The 20,763-nt window shown below is 38.8% G+C and overlaps 1 protein-coding gene across 5 annotated transcripts in view; it reads right to left on the bottom strand.

Annotated features, from left to right (window-relative positions):
* The window catches only part of METAP1D (methionyl aminopeptidase type 1D, mitochondrial), a 45,080-nt gene extending 26,782 nt beyond the window's left edge, over window positions 1-18,298 (bottom strand). Inside the window, exon 1 of one of the 5 annotated variants that reach the window (XM_014249231.2) lies at window positions 18,236-18,298. In XM_014249231.2, the coding sequence (XP_014104706.1) occupies window positions 18,236-18,275 (40 nt within the window). In that variant the 5' untranslated portion in view covers window positions 18,276-18,298. Of the gene's footprint in view, window positions 1-698; window positions 907-18,235 lie in introns of those variants that run through there. The other 4 variants (XM_088058916.1, XM_088058917.1, XM_088058918.1 and 1 more) reach the window with 4 other exon arrangements.
* Window positions 18,299-20,763: the final 2,465 nt, after the last annotated feature.

Below are 20,763 nucleotides of genomic sequence, written 5' to 3'. Positions count from 1 at the left end.
TTTAACTATGTCTAATAAAACACTGACTTTGTAACCCCTCCTGTTGCAAAGGTATGTCCAAGCTTCTAAAATAGGATGAGAAAGATTAAAGGTCCTTTCCAGCTCTGTGTAACCTGTGTAGCAGAAGAGCAGCTCACATTTCAGATGCAATAACCTGCGCATTTGCTAAAAAAAAAGAAGAAGAATAAAAAAGGAAAAAAGTCCAAGAACAACATAGGGAAATGCCTGAGGCAGAAGTTGAAACTGATTGGGCAAAGTAGAAGGACAAGAGCCCTTGAAATTAAACAAAAGCAAATTCATTCTGTTGACAGATGTTGATTACATCAAAGCCAAGAAAGAACTTTTTTTTGTTTCACTTTTTTTTCCCTTTTTTGCAACAAATACCTCCACATTTTCTGTACATTACGGATATAATGTATCTTAATCAACATAATCCAACACATGATAATTCTCAAATTTGGTAAAAGTATATTGTAAGAAGGTCTTAACGACAGGCTTCTCCAAACAAGAGTGTATTCACATGGTCATGTCTGCATACCCGTGCTGGTCACGCCATCATCAGCCCCTTACTTCCAGGGGTTAACTGCTCTGGCAGCCAAATAAAATACAGAGAGCGCTGTGTAATTACGGAGACAGTCAAAGGGCAGACTCTATTTTGAAATCTATTTGCACAGACAAGGTCTTCCAATTTCGCTTACAGGAAACAAGCTGGTAAAGGGGGTCTCCTCCTCTCCAGATGCTTTCCACACGTTTTTCCCACATCAGGAAATCGTGGACATGGACACCATGCAGCACTGTTTCCTGGATTGCAGAACTATGTCATTACAAGGAGAAGAGCAAGTCCGTGTTTGTGAGAAATATTTCCTCCTAATTGGATGTATTAAGGGAAAGCAAAACCCATAAGGACTACTGAAAATGTGACTAGCAGCAATTTGTAAACAGGACGCAGCCACAGCTGTCACGATGGTACTGGAAAAGAGAAAGCAGAAATGAAAGGGTAAAAACACTCTGTTTTTAATAGCATGATTGGGGAAATGAAATATTCATCAGGATAGATGAGACTTCAGTTACAACAGCAACACATTGGTGAAAACTTCAACCACAGCACGATTATGACTCTATCCTGATAAACTGAAACACAGGCCAGTATCTTGCAAACATTATATTCTAATTGGGATTGTTTTATTTGATTTTTCTGGAAATTAACAACAGAATTTGTTTAGTTAATAGATGCATTAACAGAACTGTTCTTGTTACTCTTCTAAGAGGCAATGAAGCAAAGCAATGGTTGAATGGTGACCGACTCCAAGGGAGAAGAATCATCCCCTCTGCCAGCATCACCGTGACTCCTCTATGTCACTGAAAAAAGTCACTTTTGGCCCTCAGTTATGCTCCTTGCTAATTACAATTCTGCCCTTACTTCATGCAGAGTGGAGTTGGGCAATTTGTTGGCTATATGCCAATACAAAGGAGTTTGTAAATCTATAAACTATATGGAAACAGATTCTTGTTTGGCTTTACTTACTATGATTTAGTCTAGGCTAACAGATTAAAATGATGAATCAGTGCCTCCTGGAATAGTGCTGTGCTTCTAATTCATTATTCAGTCAAACTTAGAGCCAACAAAATAGCTGTTCTGCAAGTTGGTAAACTGGGAAACCACAGAGAATCAGAACCCCTTCTATTTACAGGAAGGATGACAGCCTAAGGGTACTTCATCCCAATAATAACAACATTCAAGTACCGGTGCCCAGGTCATGACAAGCCATGACCCTCCCCATAGCTCCTTCAGGAAGCTGGCTCGATGCCACCTTTTATCAGCAGCAACTGACAGTGCAACTTCAACAAACAAAAAGAAAAAATTAGCACTATATTCTTAAAATCTCCTTTGACCAGTTGAGCAGTTCTGTATATATATACACACAGACAGAGTCACACTAAAACAGTGTAAGAAATAAATTGACTGAGTAAAATTCTGGTATCATTAAACAGTACTTCCCCCTTTTATTAAGGGATTTAAAAAATAAAGAGTACAATCTAACTATAGCTGAGTGATATTCATTAAAATACCAAAGGAACTTAATTGTCTATTACAGAACTCGGGATCAAGCTGTACAGACATTGGGAACACGGCATTGCAGTCTTCAAACAGAGCCTTCCAGCCCAGTGTTATTTCTATTACATTTTCTCTCTCTGACAGAAAAACACAAGAAAAAAATAAAAAGACAGTGTTGTCTAAAGCAATATCACTGCAAAATGAGGTAAGTCCAGTACAAAAGCTGGACAAAGCAATATTAAGGGTTTCAATCACAGTTACTATCGAGGGAATTTAGGCTCCAGATCACAGCATCTGGCAAGTTTCAACTTCTCTGACTAGCAGGAGAAACATTCCTCTTATGTTACTGCATTCCTTTATTGAGTAAATTAATTTATCATAAAATGAATAAATTAGAATGAGAAACATATCTGTTCAGGCTTTCATATTTAAATAAATTTTCCAAGCACTTTCTATCTATCTTTAGATTTTTTTTAAAGATCAGAGACTTTACTTTCGTTTGAAAGATTGGTTATTGTATTAATGATTTTGATTTTGTAAGGAACTAACAACTATTGGAACAAATTAGTTTAAAAAATAGCAGTTGTTTCAGATTAAAATAATAAGCTATTTGAATAGTCCTTACACACAGCACAATACCAAATATTGTTGTTTATATGCACCCACCCACAGCTCTAACATTCATTGAATCCTACTGGGTTAAAATCTTTTCAGGTGCTCTGTTAAAAAAATGTTTTTCAACTGGCATGTTTATGTCCTATATACATGCCTGGCACAATATTAAATGTTAAAAAGAAATCCTACTTTAACCTCTTAAATTTCCATCTGAAATGGAAAAAATATGTCTGGATCACCATAAAATCCATTTCCCACCCTTTCAGTAGGCAAGCAACATTGCTGAAATAAGAGTAATCTTTGCATAGGAAATTTAGGAATGCTCTGAACATTGTATCAGGATATTTTGTATAGCTTGACACATGGGAAGAGAATAGGCAGTCAGTCTTTTTCCTGCAGTATTTTCCATACACCTGCAGCCAAATCTCTAAGGACACAAGATGATTTCTGAATCATAGGTCAGTCTTATCTCAAAATTAAGGAAAAAAGTGCACATGGACAGCAACATTGGGATGAATAACTTAATAAAATAAGATTACATTACTATGAATTCAGTAAAACTGACAGCTAGGAGTATGTTTTGCCTTGTGTTAAAAGTTGGTAATTACTTATATTGTCCTGTTTTCACATGAAAACACAAGTTATGTTAGGACACTAAGTCCTTACTGAGAAAACACATATGCATCCTTTGCTAGAGTGACGAGTCTAAGGCTGGGGAATTACAGCCTATAATCTAGATTTCAATATATATGAGCAGAGAGGTCTAAGAGCTTACAGCTTTTTCTGCTAAACTGCTGTGGTGGTGGTAGAAATAAGCTTTTATTTTTATTTCAAGAAAGTGCTCTGCACAAGAAGATGTTCTAATCAAGAGCTTGCTGCAGATAACTTGTAGCATCCTGATTAAAACATTTATTTTTAAACCTGTCAGTCATTACTATGTGCTATTAATGCGTAACTTGGAAGCTTCTTCATAAATATTTGACATTTGGGTCACTGAGTGAATTATAATGATAGAATTATGGATCAAATTTGGAAGAGTACAATATAATGTTTGGGAGATGTTTTAAATGTTTTTTAAACACCTTTCACTTATCTCCTTAACATTTACAAAGACCTCCTTTTAGCATAAAAATCCCTGTTTATCAAACAGTGATACAGGAAGAAGTTGTTTACATTTTCAGAAGTACCAACATACATCACTTATGACAAAAAAACCAAGCACTCTATAAGAAATGCTCAATCACTGTCAATCATACACACTAAAATATACATAAACCAAAGCATGTGGTATGAACTGTATTAGATTCAAACTGAACACAGAATTACAACTATAACAAACAAAACCCAAATAATTGCTAGTGACTCACAGGCCTATTTACACATCTCACCAAACTATTGGAAAGGTAGGTAACCATAGAAACCTGTCAGCCTAAATTCAGCACTTCAAAATTTGTATTTAGTTTAAAATGCTGACAATTCTGTTTCTATTTGACAAAATCCATATTTTTAAAGGCTTGGTTTTTGCTTTGGTACTTAAATAAATGCTTCAAATTATTTCACCTGTTGGTTACTAATAATTTGCCTTTTATATTTGATTTTACCCAAGTAAAAATTGCAGTTTATTCTTAGTAATATAAAATGTTAATATATTTTAATATCGCAAATTAATTTCTAACATTTCTTTAATGACTGAAATTAAATAACAATATGAAACAAACACTTCTGCACTTACCATTAAATGTTTTGCATGTAGACTTTAATCTGCACACTAGCAGAAAAATTACTCAAATTAACTGTTAAAGCTGAAATGCTAATAGCCTTTTCAACTTATAGATCTTTTTCACTGACAATTGCAATTTGCATGGCTTAAAATTTAATACTATCATTAGTACTAATGTCCTATATTTTACTTCATAATCTAAATGAGTAAAATATTATTTTTGTAGTTCGCTGGCTCTTATACTTAGGCTGTAATGTTCAGTGTGTATTTCATTATGTAGATGAGCAATGGAAGTTGTCTAACATGATTTAAATGGGTCAACAGTATTTTCCTATTCACATTAATCATCCAGACAGACACACACACAAAAAAAATAGCCTTGAAAACTAACCTAGGAAATCTCTTTTTATCACTGACTCTTCCCACCACCCCAACAACATCAAACACATGCTCCAGGAGACGGGAGCCTCAGGAACGGGGAAGCCAAGGCTGGGCGCTGCTCCCCTCGCCAGCGCACAGCTCCCGCCGCTGCCGGCCCCGCTCCCTGGGCTGTCCACGGCCCCGTGCCAAGAATCATTCTCGTCCTGCGAAGTCCAATGGGAGCTGTGTGTTGACAAACTGAGCAAATCTGAATCTGCAAAATTCATTCTTGGCACGGGGACACACAACTGTGTGAAAGCAAAGGCGCGCTGCCCGCTCCGCTGCGCTGGCAGCCGGCTTCTTCTGGCGTAAACACACTTGTCAGAGCTCCCACAAAAGTCAAAGGACGCAGGATGAGGCCATTTATTGCCAATTGTTTATAAAACACATCAAAATTAAGGGTTCTATTCTCAAGCCACATAACTACCATCTACGGCCCACTTCATATATGGCATAAGGCAAATAAAATGGCAATTTATAAATAACATAGCCCTTCTCTAGAAAGGGAACCTGTTCTAATAAATGCTAAAGGGAAATAAAATAAGTGTAAAACAGGCAGAAAGTAACAGAATGATTGTGTACCAAACATTCAGACTCATTTATTCAAAAGATGTATTATTAAGCTAAAAAAGAGAAAAAAAGAATACCTAATTTCTGAACTACCTTCACCAGGTAATTCACTCTGTATGGTTTATTGAACTGTTCTACTGTCTGATTCTCTAAGCTCAACAGAGTAAGCAAGGGAGTCTTTGCAAGAATTTAGGTCTCAAACTCCTTTTTCTAGACTGAAAAGGGTTTACACAGTCTTTTCTGCACAGATAGTAAATCTGTAAGAGGAAATAAATGTTTTGCTTTCCACAAGATGAAGATAATCTAACTTGCCAGCAAAATATGACAGGCACTTCTCCTGAGAATGTTTAACTACTTTGTCTGCAAAAACTGGGCAGTAACCTATGAAATTCTCTATAGGGACATCCATTTAATCAATTACTAATTTGTAAACTCAACTCAGAACTTCTAGATTCAGTCGATTACATGCTAAGAATCCTGCTGCACATTTTTTTCACACAGAAAATGTGAAGTCTATCTCAATCTACATGCATAGCCTATTGAAAGGTGACATGACTGTGAATTTGAGCCTTACAGACCTGGCCACAACTTCATAGATGTCAAGGCTCCTGATCTGCATTCAGTAGGCAGAGCTACAATAAAGTTGATTCTGACATGGCTGTTCCCCTGGCAATGGCACAGTCATTGGAAGCCCTATGCCCATGCCTGGGCCATGCTTGCTCATCCTTCAGTGGTTGGTAGTCCACTGTCACGGCTTGTCATACTGGAGGAGACACGAGAGAACTGCTGCTTTTCTCCAGACATCCAAGGTTATCTTCATCTGGTTGAACTTTCAGCTGCTAACACCCCACCAATCCGTTTTGCAACACCCATCTGGTTTCCACAGCTGGGGATACTGTTGCAGCTAAACTCTGCTAAAGTCTTTCCATCAGCTACCTCATTCTATACCTGATTTTGTCAAGCAGCTTTTACAGAAGAGTTATTTGGACAAAACAGCCTCCAAATGAACAAAAACAAGACTGCCTTTATCAACGATATTTTAGAAACAGGCACTTCTGCAGTCTTTGGCTTGCTCTGCAATTACATTCTTGCCAGAAAACATGTATTAGTTAAGGAGAGTATTCTACAACTCAAAACTCTTAGAAAACATCATGGTACTACTCAGAAAGCTGCTGGGACAGTTATACCAGCAAAATAATTCTTGCTGGTACAACTTGATCTTTTTGATTTCCCAGAAGAGAACTATTCTCATGAGATGAGCTCCTGCTGATTTAGTAGGGTGTGTTAGAGCATGAATAAATCTTCATAAACCCAGACAAGACCCACTACTGTATTTACTTCTTTAAAGAACACCCATTTCTGCCATGACTCAGGAATTATGTTTTAAATAATCAGTGCAGAACAACCAGAAATGGCTCAGAGAGTTCAGACCTGCCTAGCCACTTCACAGGTGTTAGTTCAAAAAGGACATGGCAATGAGATTAAGCCTTGTCATCACGTACTATTTCATCCATGAGGCACGAGTGTGACTTGATGCTCAGATCTGCACAAATGTCTACAGGCAACACCTCCTCTCAGTGTCAACCCAGCATGTCTTTGTGAGATGCCTACCCACTTTGTCCAGTGGAAAAGGACCTCAACTCAACAGCTCTAGATGAGTTTATAAGTACACTCAAGAGCTGAGAAGTCAAGCAGAATACAGCTCTGCAGTGACTGCACCATTTCTTACATATAACATCTTCATTTTACATGGAGGGAAGCTAGGAGTTCACTTGGGCTCCTGCCCAAGTCCATTTTCACCTGAGTCTATCAGTAAATCTGAGACTGAACAGCTGCAATTTATATGAGAAACAAACCTGCCATTTTCTTTCAATCTTATGCCACATCTGTTGACTTTCTTTTTTAAAAAATACATAAGGCAGGACGTAATTTAAATTTATGTACAAGAAAGTATGAAACAGATAATCTGAGAAGTATACAAATTTCTACAGAGAACATCTGATATGCTGTAAGAATTAATGTACCAATTCAGATCGTGTTCATTACTGCAACAGTTCTTCATGGTTCAAAATTAGTTTGATCTAAAATGAAACATAGCTTTAAAAAGGTTTTAACAATGAATACATAAACATCTGAACATCTGAACATAAACATCTTTAAAATGTGAAAGCTGGAGACTTTATAGAGCTGGTTAGAGTAGCTGGCTATTTATAATCTAAACTCAAAAAAGAACAGTGCGCCTTTCAAAAACACCCATGGAAGTTTTCTCAGGCTGCATGCTAGAGAGTATGTCTGCCAAAAGACCTCCAAGGAGCTCTGAAGAGCCCTTTATTCTCCCTTCTAAGGCTTCCATGCAGCAGGACAGCTTGTTGAACACTCGGTTTTTAACATTCTCCTTTTTCTTCAGAAATTATGAATTATTGATTTGGAAAGGATGTAGTCTCTAAAAGTACAACGAACAAACTTTCTATACCTTGTTTCTATGTCATAAAACATTACCAATGTTTTTCACTCAAACAGTGTTTTCAATATGAAGTACCTTGAGGGAATATAAAAATAAAATAAAAATAAAAATAAGAATAAAAATGAAAATTTCCCTTGTCCTCCAAGGAACACCAGTTAGCATGCAGATAAAGCCCTTTGCCAATGACCAGTCCAGTGGTAACATTTACCAATCACTTCTCCTAGATAATTTTAGAAACATAGCAATATAACATAACTATGACAAAATAGAGAATTCTAACACTTCTTATTATACTAAACATAGCCACATACTATATTTCCCTCCCTGAATTGCATCCAATAAACTACAGGACCTTACCCTGTGGTATGCAAATTTTCATGCGTACTCTCTCGCATTTTACTCCTACAATTAAAACATGCACTATTCTGGTTACATGGCACATCTTAGACGTGAAGGCAACTGCAATTAAGTAATTACATATGACTGTGAATCTACTAAAGATGGGGCACTCATTTCTATCACATCTCTAACCCAATGCGGCAAACCAAGACTGGGGCTAAACTGAATATTTAACTATCCAAGCTGGACTGACTACACAGTTCTGATACATAACAAACAATACACAGTTCTTTTTAACTTGTGACTTGACAAAACCTGGGAATTTGATAGCAAGACTTTAATTTAGAAAGCAAATCCATTATCAGTTTGTTTCAGCTTTCTACCTGGGAGTCCATGTTGCCACTGGAGGATGCTTACAAAAATGCTCAATAAGCTTGAAGAACAGTGAACCAACAGGTCACAGCCAGGGAGGTCTGCTCTCAAGCACAGGGCAGCTTTGTCCCTTCTGTTGTTGGGCAGTTTCTGCCTGCCTGACAGGCACTTGACGGTGACATTTCTGGAGAAGCACCCTAAAGAAGAGGACCATACTATGCAGCGCTGGCTGGCAATGAGTGCCTGGGGCAGGAGACTTCTCAGGGTGGGAATACTGTGGAAGCCCCAAAGTGAGCGATGGGTAGACAAAGGGCTAAGGAAACCTGTGTGCCAAGAGTTACTGAGCAGAGGAACATAAGCTTTGACAGCAACTGCAGAGACAGATGTAAGGGTCAGGGAGAGAAAAGTTACAATAGCTCAGACAAAAGTGTAAGTGTCAGAAGAAGCAGTTGGCAAAACAGAAAAAGGTAGATAACATGGAAATTTGACAATCAAAACATAAGTCATATAAAGTGGGTAAGAAATGACCAACTCAGAAGAAACCCTTAATATAAAATAACACAATTTCAATGTTTTGAAACAGTTCCTTTTTAAAAATCATCTAGAATCTGTTTTCACCCTAGATAACACCAAAGACCAGTGGTGTGACCTGAACACAAAATATGACTTTTCTTAAATGGAAACTAGAACTTGACTTCATACAGTGCCTTCATACTTCGTGTGTTATAAATTACTTTAAATACTGGCAGGCAAACAGCCATTATGCACTCAAGAGCTCATATGTAATAATACTTAGCATTTTTATAGAGCTTTTCATCTTCAAAGTGCTTTACAAACAACTCATTTATCTCAACCAATGCACCTGCAAGGTAGATAAAAATCTGCATTGTAGGTGGAGAAAGACCACAGAAAGTTCAATGACTCATCCAAAGCCACGCACACTGCCAGCCCCAAATATCCCTAGCTCCTGACTCCTAGTGCCATGAAGGACCTGAGCCCCACTCTTTGTTGAGATCATACCTTCTCTTCAGCCACACAGCCGTAGGAGAACTTGTTTTACTGTGAGGCAGTGGCAGAGTGCCAGCCTAGCTGGAGACCCTCCCTTTTCCAAAGCTGGTAAGTTCCCAAGGACTGCTAGCTCCCACCAGGGTCACCAACCTCAGGAAGTGGGGAGTCCATGAGATGCCAAAGTGAGACTCAACACAGATTCTCAAACTGATGCACCACCAAGCAATGCTGAAAAAGCCTCTGCGCTGGCAGAAACCTTTCCCTCTCTCCTTATTTATTTCTAACTGCTGCATAGACTCCAGAGAAGGAGATTCCTGCATGTCAGACAACAGAGCCCTGAAGCTTCTGGCCTCTGAGTACTGCCACAATTCAAGAAAACAGCTTCACTTCTCTGGTGTTCTCTAACTATTAAAACTTTCAACGAAATTTTGCCTTCAAGAATGGCAATTCTCCCTGTTGGTGACTGGAAAAAAAAGTCTTAACAGGATTATACTGCATGATTGTACTTTTAACTTTCCAAGGTTTAAAAATATCTGATATGATTTTTCTTAAACCTCAGAAACACCAGGAATGTCAAACCTGGAGCAGATGAGAAACATGGAAGGTGTGACCAATACAATACCTGTGCTGTGCTACAGCAGACCTTACATTCCCTTACACAGAGAAAATGAGTAATGGACTTTTAGTAATAACATCTTTATTTCAGATGTTTATTAGTCACTAGATTTAAATATGTAAGTCTGAGAATCCTTATCTGTTCAGTCTCCACATTTGTGAACCCAGAGCTTAGCAAGGTTCTCCAGCCACTATAGCTCCTCCCTGGGTAAACAGCTCATGTTTAAAAATATAGGTCAGTCAGACAAACTGTTAACAGAAAAGCAAACCCCACTCTTTCTTAAGATATTGAAGAAAAAAGTCTCAAGCAAACACAAGCAGCAAAAGACAAATGAATGGCAAAAATGTACGTAGCTAGAAGAGCTCTGCCAGCCTGCCCAGTTGAACTAGGTATAAAAGGCAGAATAAGAAAGCAGCAGTCTTTAATTATTCTTCCCCATCTTAATGTTTTAAACTTATAAAGAAACCAAATAATTAACCCACATAGTCCAAAACAGCATGAAGAAACAACTCCTGATCATTAAGCAGAAACTACAAGTTCCCCACATTTAGAAGACTTCTAAGCTTATTATTTCATTGATCTAAACTGACCTTGTGTTGAACTGCCAACACTATGCTTTTAAAAAAAATTTGTCAAATATACAACTCCCAAAGAAAATAAAGGCATATAAGAGCAAACTAAAAATAAAACATGCAGGAAATGCAATTAAATTTAATTACATTGAACACTAACATTCATTCTGCAATCAGAAAAAAAATTCTAAAAACATTTTCTAAATTAAAAACTCCACCATAATATTCTACAGCTAAAATAATATGCAATTTTTATATAATGCAGTTTTTCCAACAGAACAAAACAGATGAAAGAGCAGCATGCAAGAACAAAATCAAAATATGCAATTGTATCCACTAAACTCCTGAAGCCTAAAAATGATGATGCAGTAAAAAACCACCCAACATCATAATAGTAATGCTGCAACATTTTTTGCTATTTTGTTTAATAACTCGACACTTTATTTGCTGCAGTAATGAAGAGATGTCACAGCAACTCATGTCTGTCTCTGTGTGCTCTATTCTTTCCTGCTTCTGTTTCCAGGGTATGTTAAAAAGAATCTTTTCTCCTAATCATCAGCAAACCAGTACCAGATTTCACTTGTGGTAAAGTATGCTACCCATCAGTACAAGGCAATGCTCCATAAAAACAACAAAGAAAATAAAAAAAAAGCAAGAGGCTAGGTCTGAACACAGTTTTCTTTCAATTCCCTTGGGAATCATGGTTCTATAGGTCTTGAATTCCCAGGCAGAGAGGATCATGTTCATCAGTTACGGCAGTTCCTCTGGGCCTAAGTCCAGGTAGACTGCTTGTCTAAACTTGATGAAATATAGGCGCCATCAGGTAACAGCAGTGGTCAGGGAGACTCCAGAAATGTGTAACTGAAAACTAAAAAATGAAATTAAAACAAGGCTGTAGCCAAACAGCCTCTTTCTACAGGATGCAATAACTGTAAGGCAAAGAGTTTACAACATACAGACTGTTCCTTATATACGTTCTCTTGCCTTTTCACATAGATAATATGAAAGCTGGATTGGGCAGACAAGCACATTTTAACAAACATTGATTTTAAATAAAAATGCCTAGGAAAGAAATCACTGTGACAAATACACATGGCTTGAATAGACAAACCATTAAAAAGAAGTTATTGCTTAGAGTTATTGCTTAGAGAGTTAACCCACTCCCCCTCCCACTACATTACTTCAAAATATTTTCAAATTAAATTTTCATACTAACAAGTATTGCTAGATCAACAGCACTGGGATGTGGTGTCTAGAAGCACTGCAAGCCACCCATCGTGGCACATCATGTCAAACTGTCAAAGAGAAGAAGAGGCAGCAAGACTCTCACCAGATGTGCATTTTGAAGTGCTATATGAATGTGCTTGTTTGGGGGTGGAGAAGGAAGGAGGAACCAAAAAAAGGAATATTGTCAATCCCCAGTTGATAAGATCATTGTAACTGGGCATCCTACCAGTAGTTTTAGCACAGAAAAGGCCTTTTCAGACTGCATACACCATCAAGTACTACTTTGAAATCACAGACTGCAGTAGACCAGCAGGACTGTCACTGAAGAATGTTCAAAAGCTCCTAAGTTTTTGTTTAAATTTCCTCTTGATTCACAACTGTCACAATGAGAATATCATGTCTTCTATATCCAAATATCATGGAAAGGAAAACCAGCTTAGATTTCATGACACAGACCTCCACTGCAGTTTTAGCATCAAAACAGGTTCAAAACCAGAAGTAGCTTGTTTTCAAGGTGACTTCAGCCAAAATTCACACCTTTTCAGAATAAAAAAAAAATACCATAACACCATAGAAATATTTTTTGTTAGCCTCAATCTTACACTCCAACTTAGGTATACATGAAAGCCACACAAGAAATGAGGTTAAGTGCGCCAAATTGGCTCAGTAGGGTTTCCCTTGCACAGCTAGAGAATACCCATGACACACAAATACAAAATTTTATAATTTTTTATCTAAAATTTTATAGATATGTGGTATGTTGTTTTTATGTGCACCTTAGATTCGGCTTCTGTTCTAGGTAGAGTAATTCAGTGCAAAAACTTGAGTAAAAGAAATTCTATATCTAAATCAAGAAAGCCACTTTACTTATGTCCTGCTAAATTCTTACGTACTTATGTACTGCTAAACTGTGTGCTTGCCTGGTAACTTAGGAGCAGCAGGCACTAGGGCAGGCTCAGGCCCTGTTTCATCCTGCTGATGCTGTGCTGCCACAAAACCCTCCAGAAATTACTCCCTCAGTGCTAGAGTTTCTCCATCCATCAGCTAAGTGCTCATGATTTCAGCCCCTTTTGTCTGCCTTAGCTATCTGCACTGTGAGCTCTCAGAGGCAAAAAAAAAAGTTTTATTATATGCTCACGGGACATTTGATCCTGTGATTTTAGGGAGTGAAGCTATCTGCTCTAAAATACAAAACAATTCACTATTTAAAGTCCAGAATTTCTTTAGGATTGATTCAATCCTCCATTTTTTCTCCTCAAACACTATATATTACTCTAAGCAAATTTAAAGGCCACCAGAGATCTGTCATATACTCTACCACTATTCTTGATGTTTCAAGTTACAGAACATGCAAGGACCAAGTAGCCAGACACTTCAGAGTTTGATCCCGCACATAGCCTCAGCTATCAATCATCTTCCAGTACAGATTTTAGAAGTCTGTATTTTTGTTCCCTTTAATTTAATCTCTAAAGATTGTGAAGTGGTATTCTTTATTTCACTGATTTGCTGTATGAGTAAAGAGGAGGTTAAATCAGTTATTTGGTTCTTAGCAGAGCAACACTAAGATTTGTGTGAGTTGGTTAACACTGCATTTGTGAGCCTGAAGAGTTGAAGAATGAAGTAACACCTTTAAGGAGAGACAAAGTTTGCCTTCTGTGCTGTCCAGAGGCAGCACTGAACTGAGTATGTTGAATTAAAATTACAGACATGACTTTACATTTCAGACTTTCCACCCTATTACATGGTATTATGTTGATATTATGTACTTTGCTTCCACATCTGCAGCTAGGTAAGGAAATGCCAGACAACAGAATCTGGCAGGCAGTGTAAAAGTTGTGCATGCAAACAGTCCTCGCTCAGATATCCCCATGACCAATTGTGAAGACAGAGACAGCATTCTAAAATCTGCTTTGGAAGCACAGCAGCAAGACAACTCCCTACGATGGGGCATCCCACTTTCTTGCTTGAGTCATTCCCAGAGCTTTCTGATATTTTCCTTCAGGGTCAGTAGCCTATGCACAAAGCTTGACAATGGCCCTTCATGGAATCACCACTCAGGACAGCAAGCTTCTGCAGATGGTGGAAAAGTCTCAGAGCTCCGCATAGGAATGGAAAGAGGAAGCAGCACTTTTCCTCTTAGAAAAAGCTCCAGGTGAGCTGTAAGGAAAATTCTGCAAAATGAAAAGTGATACATGCAAAATACATTTCCAAACTAGGTCAATTTTTCCTGAAGGATTATGGTTGGGCTTACTTTCCTTAACTTCTGGCATATGAAAATATGTCTGTCTAATACATTTATCACACACTAAACACTGGCAAGATACAGGACACTACTGGGATCTGGACACCCCAGATACAAGGCATGCAGAGCAAACATTCACAAAAAGCTGAAACTAAGTACTTTTCAGGAACTTGTCATTAACATTGTCTCTATGTGGGTTTTAGCTGTAACCACAATGGTGACGCTCTGGTGCCAGGGCAATGGGCACCTTCCTCCAAAGGAGAAAAGACTTAGTCTGAAATGAATGGCTACAAGAGTAGGTGTGGGTCACTAAAGCTGTTGATGTGGCAGAAAATGTTGGTTTTCAGCAGCTGTCCAGGCATCTGCTAATGACTTTCCTTCATTAAAAGGCAATCTTAGCTAATGCTAAGAAACCTAAGCTCACAGAGAAACCACACCCTACACATCCACCCACAGCCTGAAGTGATAGATCTTGTAAGAAAAAAAGACACAGTGTGCTGCCAACAATACATTACCTCTCAACTGAAAGAAGAGAACAATTAAACACTTTATTGAAAGGGGAATATTTTTCTCTCGTGCCTCAAACCATGAAAGTGCATGTCTTCCCCAGAGTTGCTGCACAGTTGAAATGGGAATAATTCCTCGCCTGCCTGATTATTTTCGAGACAGAGATGAAACTACCTTAGGATCATTTAAAAAATGTTGAAAGTGTACTACAATCAAATGGTTTGAACTTCTACCATGCCTCACTTGCAGCTCATAATACTAATATTAAATTCTGGAGACATGAGTCTGTCTACAAATTAATGGAAAATGTGAATTAATATTTTTTTCCAGCTAATTGCCCAACTCATATATCGCACAGTGCAGCCAAGCACATTTGATCTTGAAAACTCTCTTGCACAAGTTTTAAATCTCTTTTTCTCATTTAAAAAAACCCAAAAAAACAACAAAAAAAACCCAGAAATACAGGATGTATTTAATTTTAAGTCTGGAATACAAGGAAACAGTCAAGTCTCTCCAAAATTGTTATCTGTATATTCTATGGTTAATTTTTTAAAAAGTACTGGAAATTACTATAGGTAAAGATTAATTGTTTGAGTTGTACATTTCTGAATTTCTTTTTAACAGTAAGAAAAATACAGACAAAGAGATACTTCTACCACTTGAATATTAATAGTGCTAAGAAGATTTTTATGATTCATTCTTAACATGAGAATGGTATTTAATATGCTGAAATTTGTGGTTAAATATGCTCATCAAAGACCAAGCTATAACATTTTTTAATAAGAAATATAACTCCTGTTTCAAAATGCACTATCAGAAAGATGGAAACAGACTGATTCAGTAGCATATGGCAGCAAAAAAAATCTGAAATGAATACTTTGATTTCAGGGAAAAAAAATAAAATAATCTGAGTCCTTTCGCTTCCTCGTAGAAATATTAAAAAGTTTGAATTTTACAAAACCATGAGCATCACCAAGGTCTGCAGATTAAAAAAATGCAAGAAACAAACTGTATCAGAAACACTGCTCAATAAAAGATTCAGTAAAGCAGGTACTTTATTTAATCACTTCCCAGATGCAGACCCCATAGCACACTTCTGTACAGTAACACACAGCGTCCAACATAAAATGGCAATTTAAAAGTTGATTACCAGTTTTACCAGCCTAAATGTCAAAGATGCCATGTCTTACCAGAAAGAAAAACTATATAGAATTACATGTCTGCACTCCATCTAGAGCATGTAAACCAGATCACATTGCCTCAGTCACTTGCTATACATTCTTCATTAGTCCAACTAATGTTTCTAACTTGTGTAGTTCATCACGATAGTTTGATGATTTTCATATAAATACCCTGCTGGAGAAGAGTTTATTATTCCTTTAACATACACAGTTTTGGCTAAACTAACCATGAAGTATAGAAGATACTCAACCATGCATTATTGACAAGGCTTGTGAACCAAACTTGTGACCTATGGCCCAAAAAAGAAAAAAAAAAAAGAAAACCAAACCAAACCCCAACTCATTTCCAAAGAGACTCGGCACTTCTGGGCAAACTTGAAAGTGTTAGGGTTTGAAGCTGTACTGCAACAGAATCAACTCCAGCTATGTCCCTCTGTTTTTATAAAAAATAAAAAAGGTTTAAAACCACATTTATGTATCTCCTCCTCATTTTACTAACAGAGGCGAAAGAGTAACATTCTCAGAAAAATTTTGGAAACAAACATCTCTGAAAGGCTCTGTAGTCACAGAAGAAGAAGCATCTCAAAACATCTCACGTGCTGGAGATAGCTATAGTCAGGTGCAGTTTTCAGGTTCCCCACTGAGGAGTCTATGGACAAATTCCCAGTTCCCCTTACCAAGCAAACAGCCAGTCTAGGAACACAAACTACATATGCAAGGGATGCATCACACCCTGTCAGTCTATTCTGAATTGACTTTAAAAACCTGTCCCACAGTAAGTCACACAGACTGTCACAGAATTCATATTCATTGTTAGTGAAGCAGGATCTGGAACCAGTTATATCAGCATTGAAAACAAAAGTAACTCATTTATGAGTGTCTTCTCAGCAATTATTCCCCTGTGGTTCTAAAACCTGAAATTTCATTATAAGAAATTAGGGGCTTCTACTCTACAATAATTTACCTGTATTAAATAAATATATCTGTAAGAGATTACTATGCTTTAAATCATCTAAGATACAATTGTAGATATAGATGCAGTTCTTTCATGTCTTCTACTTTATTACCAATAAAGTAGCACAGATTCAATTATGATAATATCTGAAACTGTGATGTCTAATCAGACCATTTATAAGCCAGTGAATCACCACACAATCCATACTATTTCTAACTGCAAACTGTGACAGTGACTATGATGTGTCACTATGTCTGTGTTCTGCGTGCTTCCTGGTTTTCTTTTACAAAATAGTAAATTCAACTCATACTCCTATGCATTACCTGTAAAAATTTTTTTGAATACTCTTCAAGAAAAGGTGACAGCTAAAATGCAGTTCAACCCACTGCTAGTCCACTCTGAAATGCAGCATTTGAGCATACAGAATTTCACAAAGGTTTGTGAAAACTCACACCCTAAAGTGTTGTGTGCCTTTTCCTTGGGTTGAAAGTGTTTGAATTCTGACATTAGCAGGGCAGAGACTATTCAAATAACCTCCCTATATGATTACTGGAAAGTAGTTTTTAATTTCCTAGTATCTTTTTTAATAAAGGGTTTTTTTAGGCTAGCCTAAGTCCTTCTGATATGTGGTGAAAGCATTTAATCAGTATACCAATTTCCAAGATCTCTGGATCAAGGTTTGATGCCTCAGTGGAAGGCAGGAAGGCTTAACAAATTTAATTTGCTAGGTTCTTTTAACTGGACGACAGACACTGGGTTTTTAGGTGCGCATGGGGCTGAAGAAGGTTGTAGGACATGGGCACACAACTTTAACTTGTGGAAGGTTATGTGGTAGAAAATGTGCTCCTCAGAGAACCTCAGGGCTCGGGGGACAACAGGCCCTGAAAAGCCATTATACAGACGGGCGTGCCAGCAGGTAAGAAGTCCTGCAGTTGAACGGGTTGGCAGAAGAAACCCGTATACTTATGTCAGATTACTTCAGCAGCAAAAACCACCACAGCAAAACTAGAGCAAAACATTCCCACAGCCTTTCCGCACCGCGGGGTCCCCGGGAGGGCGGGAGCTGCCGTGTGCCGGCCCCAGGCCGAGCACAGCGCCGGGGGAACACGCCTTAGTAGAAGCCCAGACTTGACAGCAGCGGCCGCTGCTGCGAGGCCCCGCCGCCACACGCCGCCCCCCGCCCGGACGCCTCAGCGCGCCCCGGCCGGCGGAGCGCTCTCTCGCAGCCCTCGGCAGGCGCGGCGGGACCTTTCGCTCCTCGATTTCAAAGCGAGCCCCGACTGAGCAGCGGCGCGGCGGCGGCCGGCGGGAAGGGCAGAGCGGCGGCCAGGCCCGCGCCTCACCCCGGCGGCGGCGGGGGCGCGCACTCACCTCCGCTCCGCAGCGCGCTGGCGGCTCTGGGCGCCGCCATTGCTGCCCATGTGAGGCGGTCACGTGGCCGTGTGTGGCGGTGGGCCGGGAGCGCCCCCCTCCCGCCCTCGGCCGGCGTGAGGGATCCGCCCTGCCCGGGCAGCCCGCAGCGCAGCGCGCCCGCCAGGCCGGCCTGCCGCGGATCCCTGGTGCTGCTAACTGCCCTTCTGTACGGCCCCATCCTGCTCGGCTGCACAATATCCATAGCCACATATCCATAGGATTGGTAACTGCGCCTTCCGCCAGCGGGAACCATGGCAGTGAGACAAAAAGCGGGACTCCGTCTCGCATGAGTTGCAACCGTACTATTCAATGGGTGCTGGAGCTACCTTATCATTTCTTGCCATTAAAAAATAAACAAAACCCAAGCAAGCAAGCAAGCAAGCAAACACCACCGTCAGCTCACCTTGTATTTTTATGAATAAAATAGGAACTACCCTATAAGAAATAATTAATGCAAAGGAATACTAAGGCAGATGCCAAGCGGATGGTTCCTAACCTTTTTTAGTGGTGCCAAGTGACAGGATGAGGAGCAATGGCCATAACTAAAACACAAGTTTCATCTCAACATGAGGAAGAGCTTTATGGTGAGGGTGGCAGAGCATTGGAGCAGGCTGCCCAAGGAAGCGCTGGAGTCGTCCTCTCCAGAGACATTCAAAACCCACCTGGATGCATTCAAAAACATAGAAGTAATACAAGTAATGCTTTCTTATATTCTCACACATATGTTATGATCTTTGTGTCCTTACATACATTCATGTGTACACACATAGTGATAACCTGTGGGATAAGTAAGTAAATTGTCAAAAGAGAACTGAGGCTGTTTATCTCCACATTTATTTACCTCCTGGTACAGCCATTAGCAGTTTTTGACTTCCCATGTACAAGTTTTATGATTTAGATAAGAATAGACTCAAAGCCCAAGGTGGATGGGAATGCTGAGCTATTTACTTACATGTGCTTCAGAAAAAGCCCCCAAAAAGTATGAATTTAAAAGTTACACTTCAAGCATTTCTGATTTTAAGGAGCAAATTCCAAGCATTCTCTGACCAAAAAAAAATATACTGTGATCCTCTTAAACTTTGCTAGTAAAAGTGCATCTCTTAATCAGCTACCACAGCATGATAGGCAGCCTATCTTATAGCTTATATCCAGACTACACAGTAGTTTAAAGATCAATAGAATACCCTGCACTGTCTTCAAAAAATAAAATATTCCCCTTCTTATAGCCACATTCTGCATGAACTGACATGTTTCATCATCATTATTCATGAGGGGAAAAGGATAAGGTTTTCAAAGAAATAAAGATATAAATATAGAGAAAGCATTGCTAAGCGGAAAGATTGCTAAGCTTACACCTCGTGAGACCATTACCCACTGCTCGCTGGTTGAGAGTATGCACACATTTCATTTGCAGGGCCAAAATGTGCATGTCTTCACTTTGTTCCTAAGTGATTCTTAGGATTCTTAATTCTACAATGCAGCATGGTCTTTCAGGAGTGTGAATTACATTAGGCATCATTTTGTCCTCTTTTGTATCTTGGCAAGGCTTTAGGAATCCAGACACTCAACCATTAGTTCTACAACATCAAAGTGCAGTGTAAAGCAAACACACATTCTGCTGCTTGGCCTAAGCAACTATATATACTCTTGAGTGGGTGTGCTTGTGTGTGCTTAAAGAGAACAGAACACTTCACTTGAAAGTATCCATGTATGATACGCCACGTTTTCCTCAACTATCAGTAAAGGAGAGAAACAGAGAGCTCTAAAGTAGCCTAGTCTCACCTTTCTTATTTGAGTCAGACAGTATTTCCTACTCAGTGGAATAAGGCAACTGTTAGAGAAAATGAAATGAATGCTTGGCTTTTGTCTGCATTTCTAAGTCCTAAATTCCTTATTGTAACAGTCTGAAAATTGGTTGATGGCATAACAAAACGGAGGCTATTCTAGTTATGCTACCACCTTTGTAATTACCTTGTCCTTAAGTGTCAGGATATTTCACAAATAGTTGTATGTACTGACTAGTGGTTAGATAGGACCAATTATTTTTGCATGCAGAAAACAAGAGGGGATCAATCAAATTATGATCAATTACATTTCAAGCAAACTGTGTACTTTTTGCAGTCTCTGGATGCATCTTAAGCCTAATAGTCATTATTCAGTAGTCTCTAATTTATGCTTAGATGCAGGTTTTCTCCTTTGGCTGAGAAACACAACATATATAGTCTTTAGGACCTTTATAGCAGTAAAATATGGGGTGAATATCTCCAAAAAGAGAGACACACCTAACACAGCAAACCAGAAAAAAAATCTTACTCCAGTGTTCAAGTTGTCACCAAAAGCAAATACATCACTTTACATCTTCTTCATGTAAAATTGTCTTTTGGTTACAACTGCCAAATCCCCTGAAATGTTTAAGATGGAGAGGTAATGTCTCAAGATGTCCTGATCATCAGTTTGAGAGGCAGTTTTGGAGGTACCACTTTTCA

This window comes from Pseudopodoces humilis, chromosome 8 (genome assembly GCF_049639895.1).
Source record: "Pseudopodoces humilis isolate 2021_Gansu_Grassland_sample_001 chromosome 8, ASM4963989v1, whole genome shotgun sequence".
NCBI classification, from domain to species: Eukaryota; Metazoa; Chordata; class Aves; order Passeriformes; family Paridae; genus Pseudopodoces; species Pseudopodoces humilis.
The sequence above is the reverse complement of the archived record's forward strand: the minus strand, read 5'-3'. Positions and strand labels throughout refer to the sequence as shown.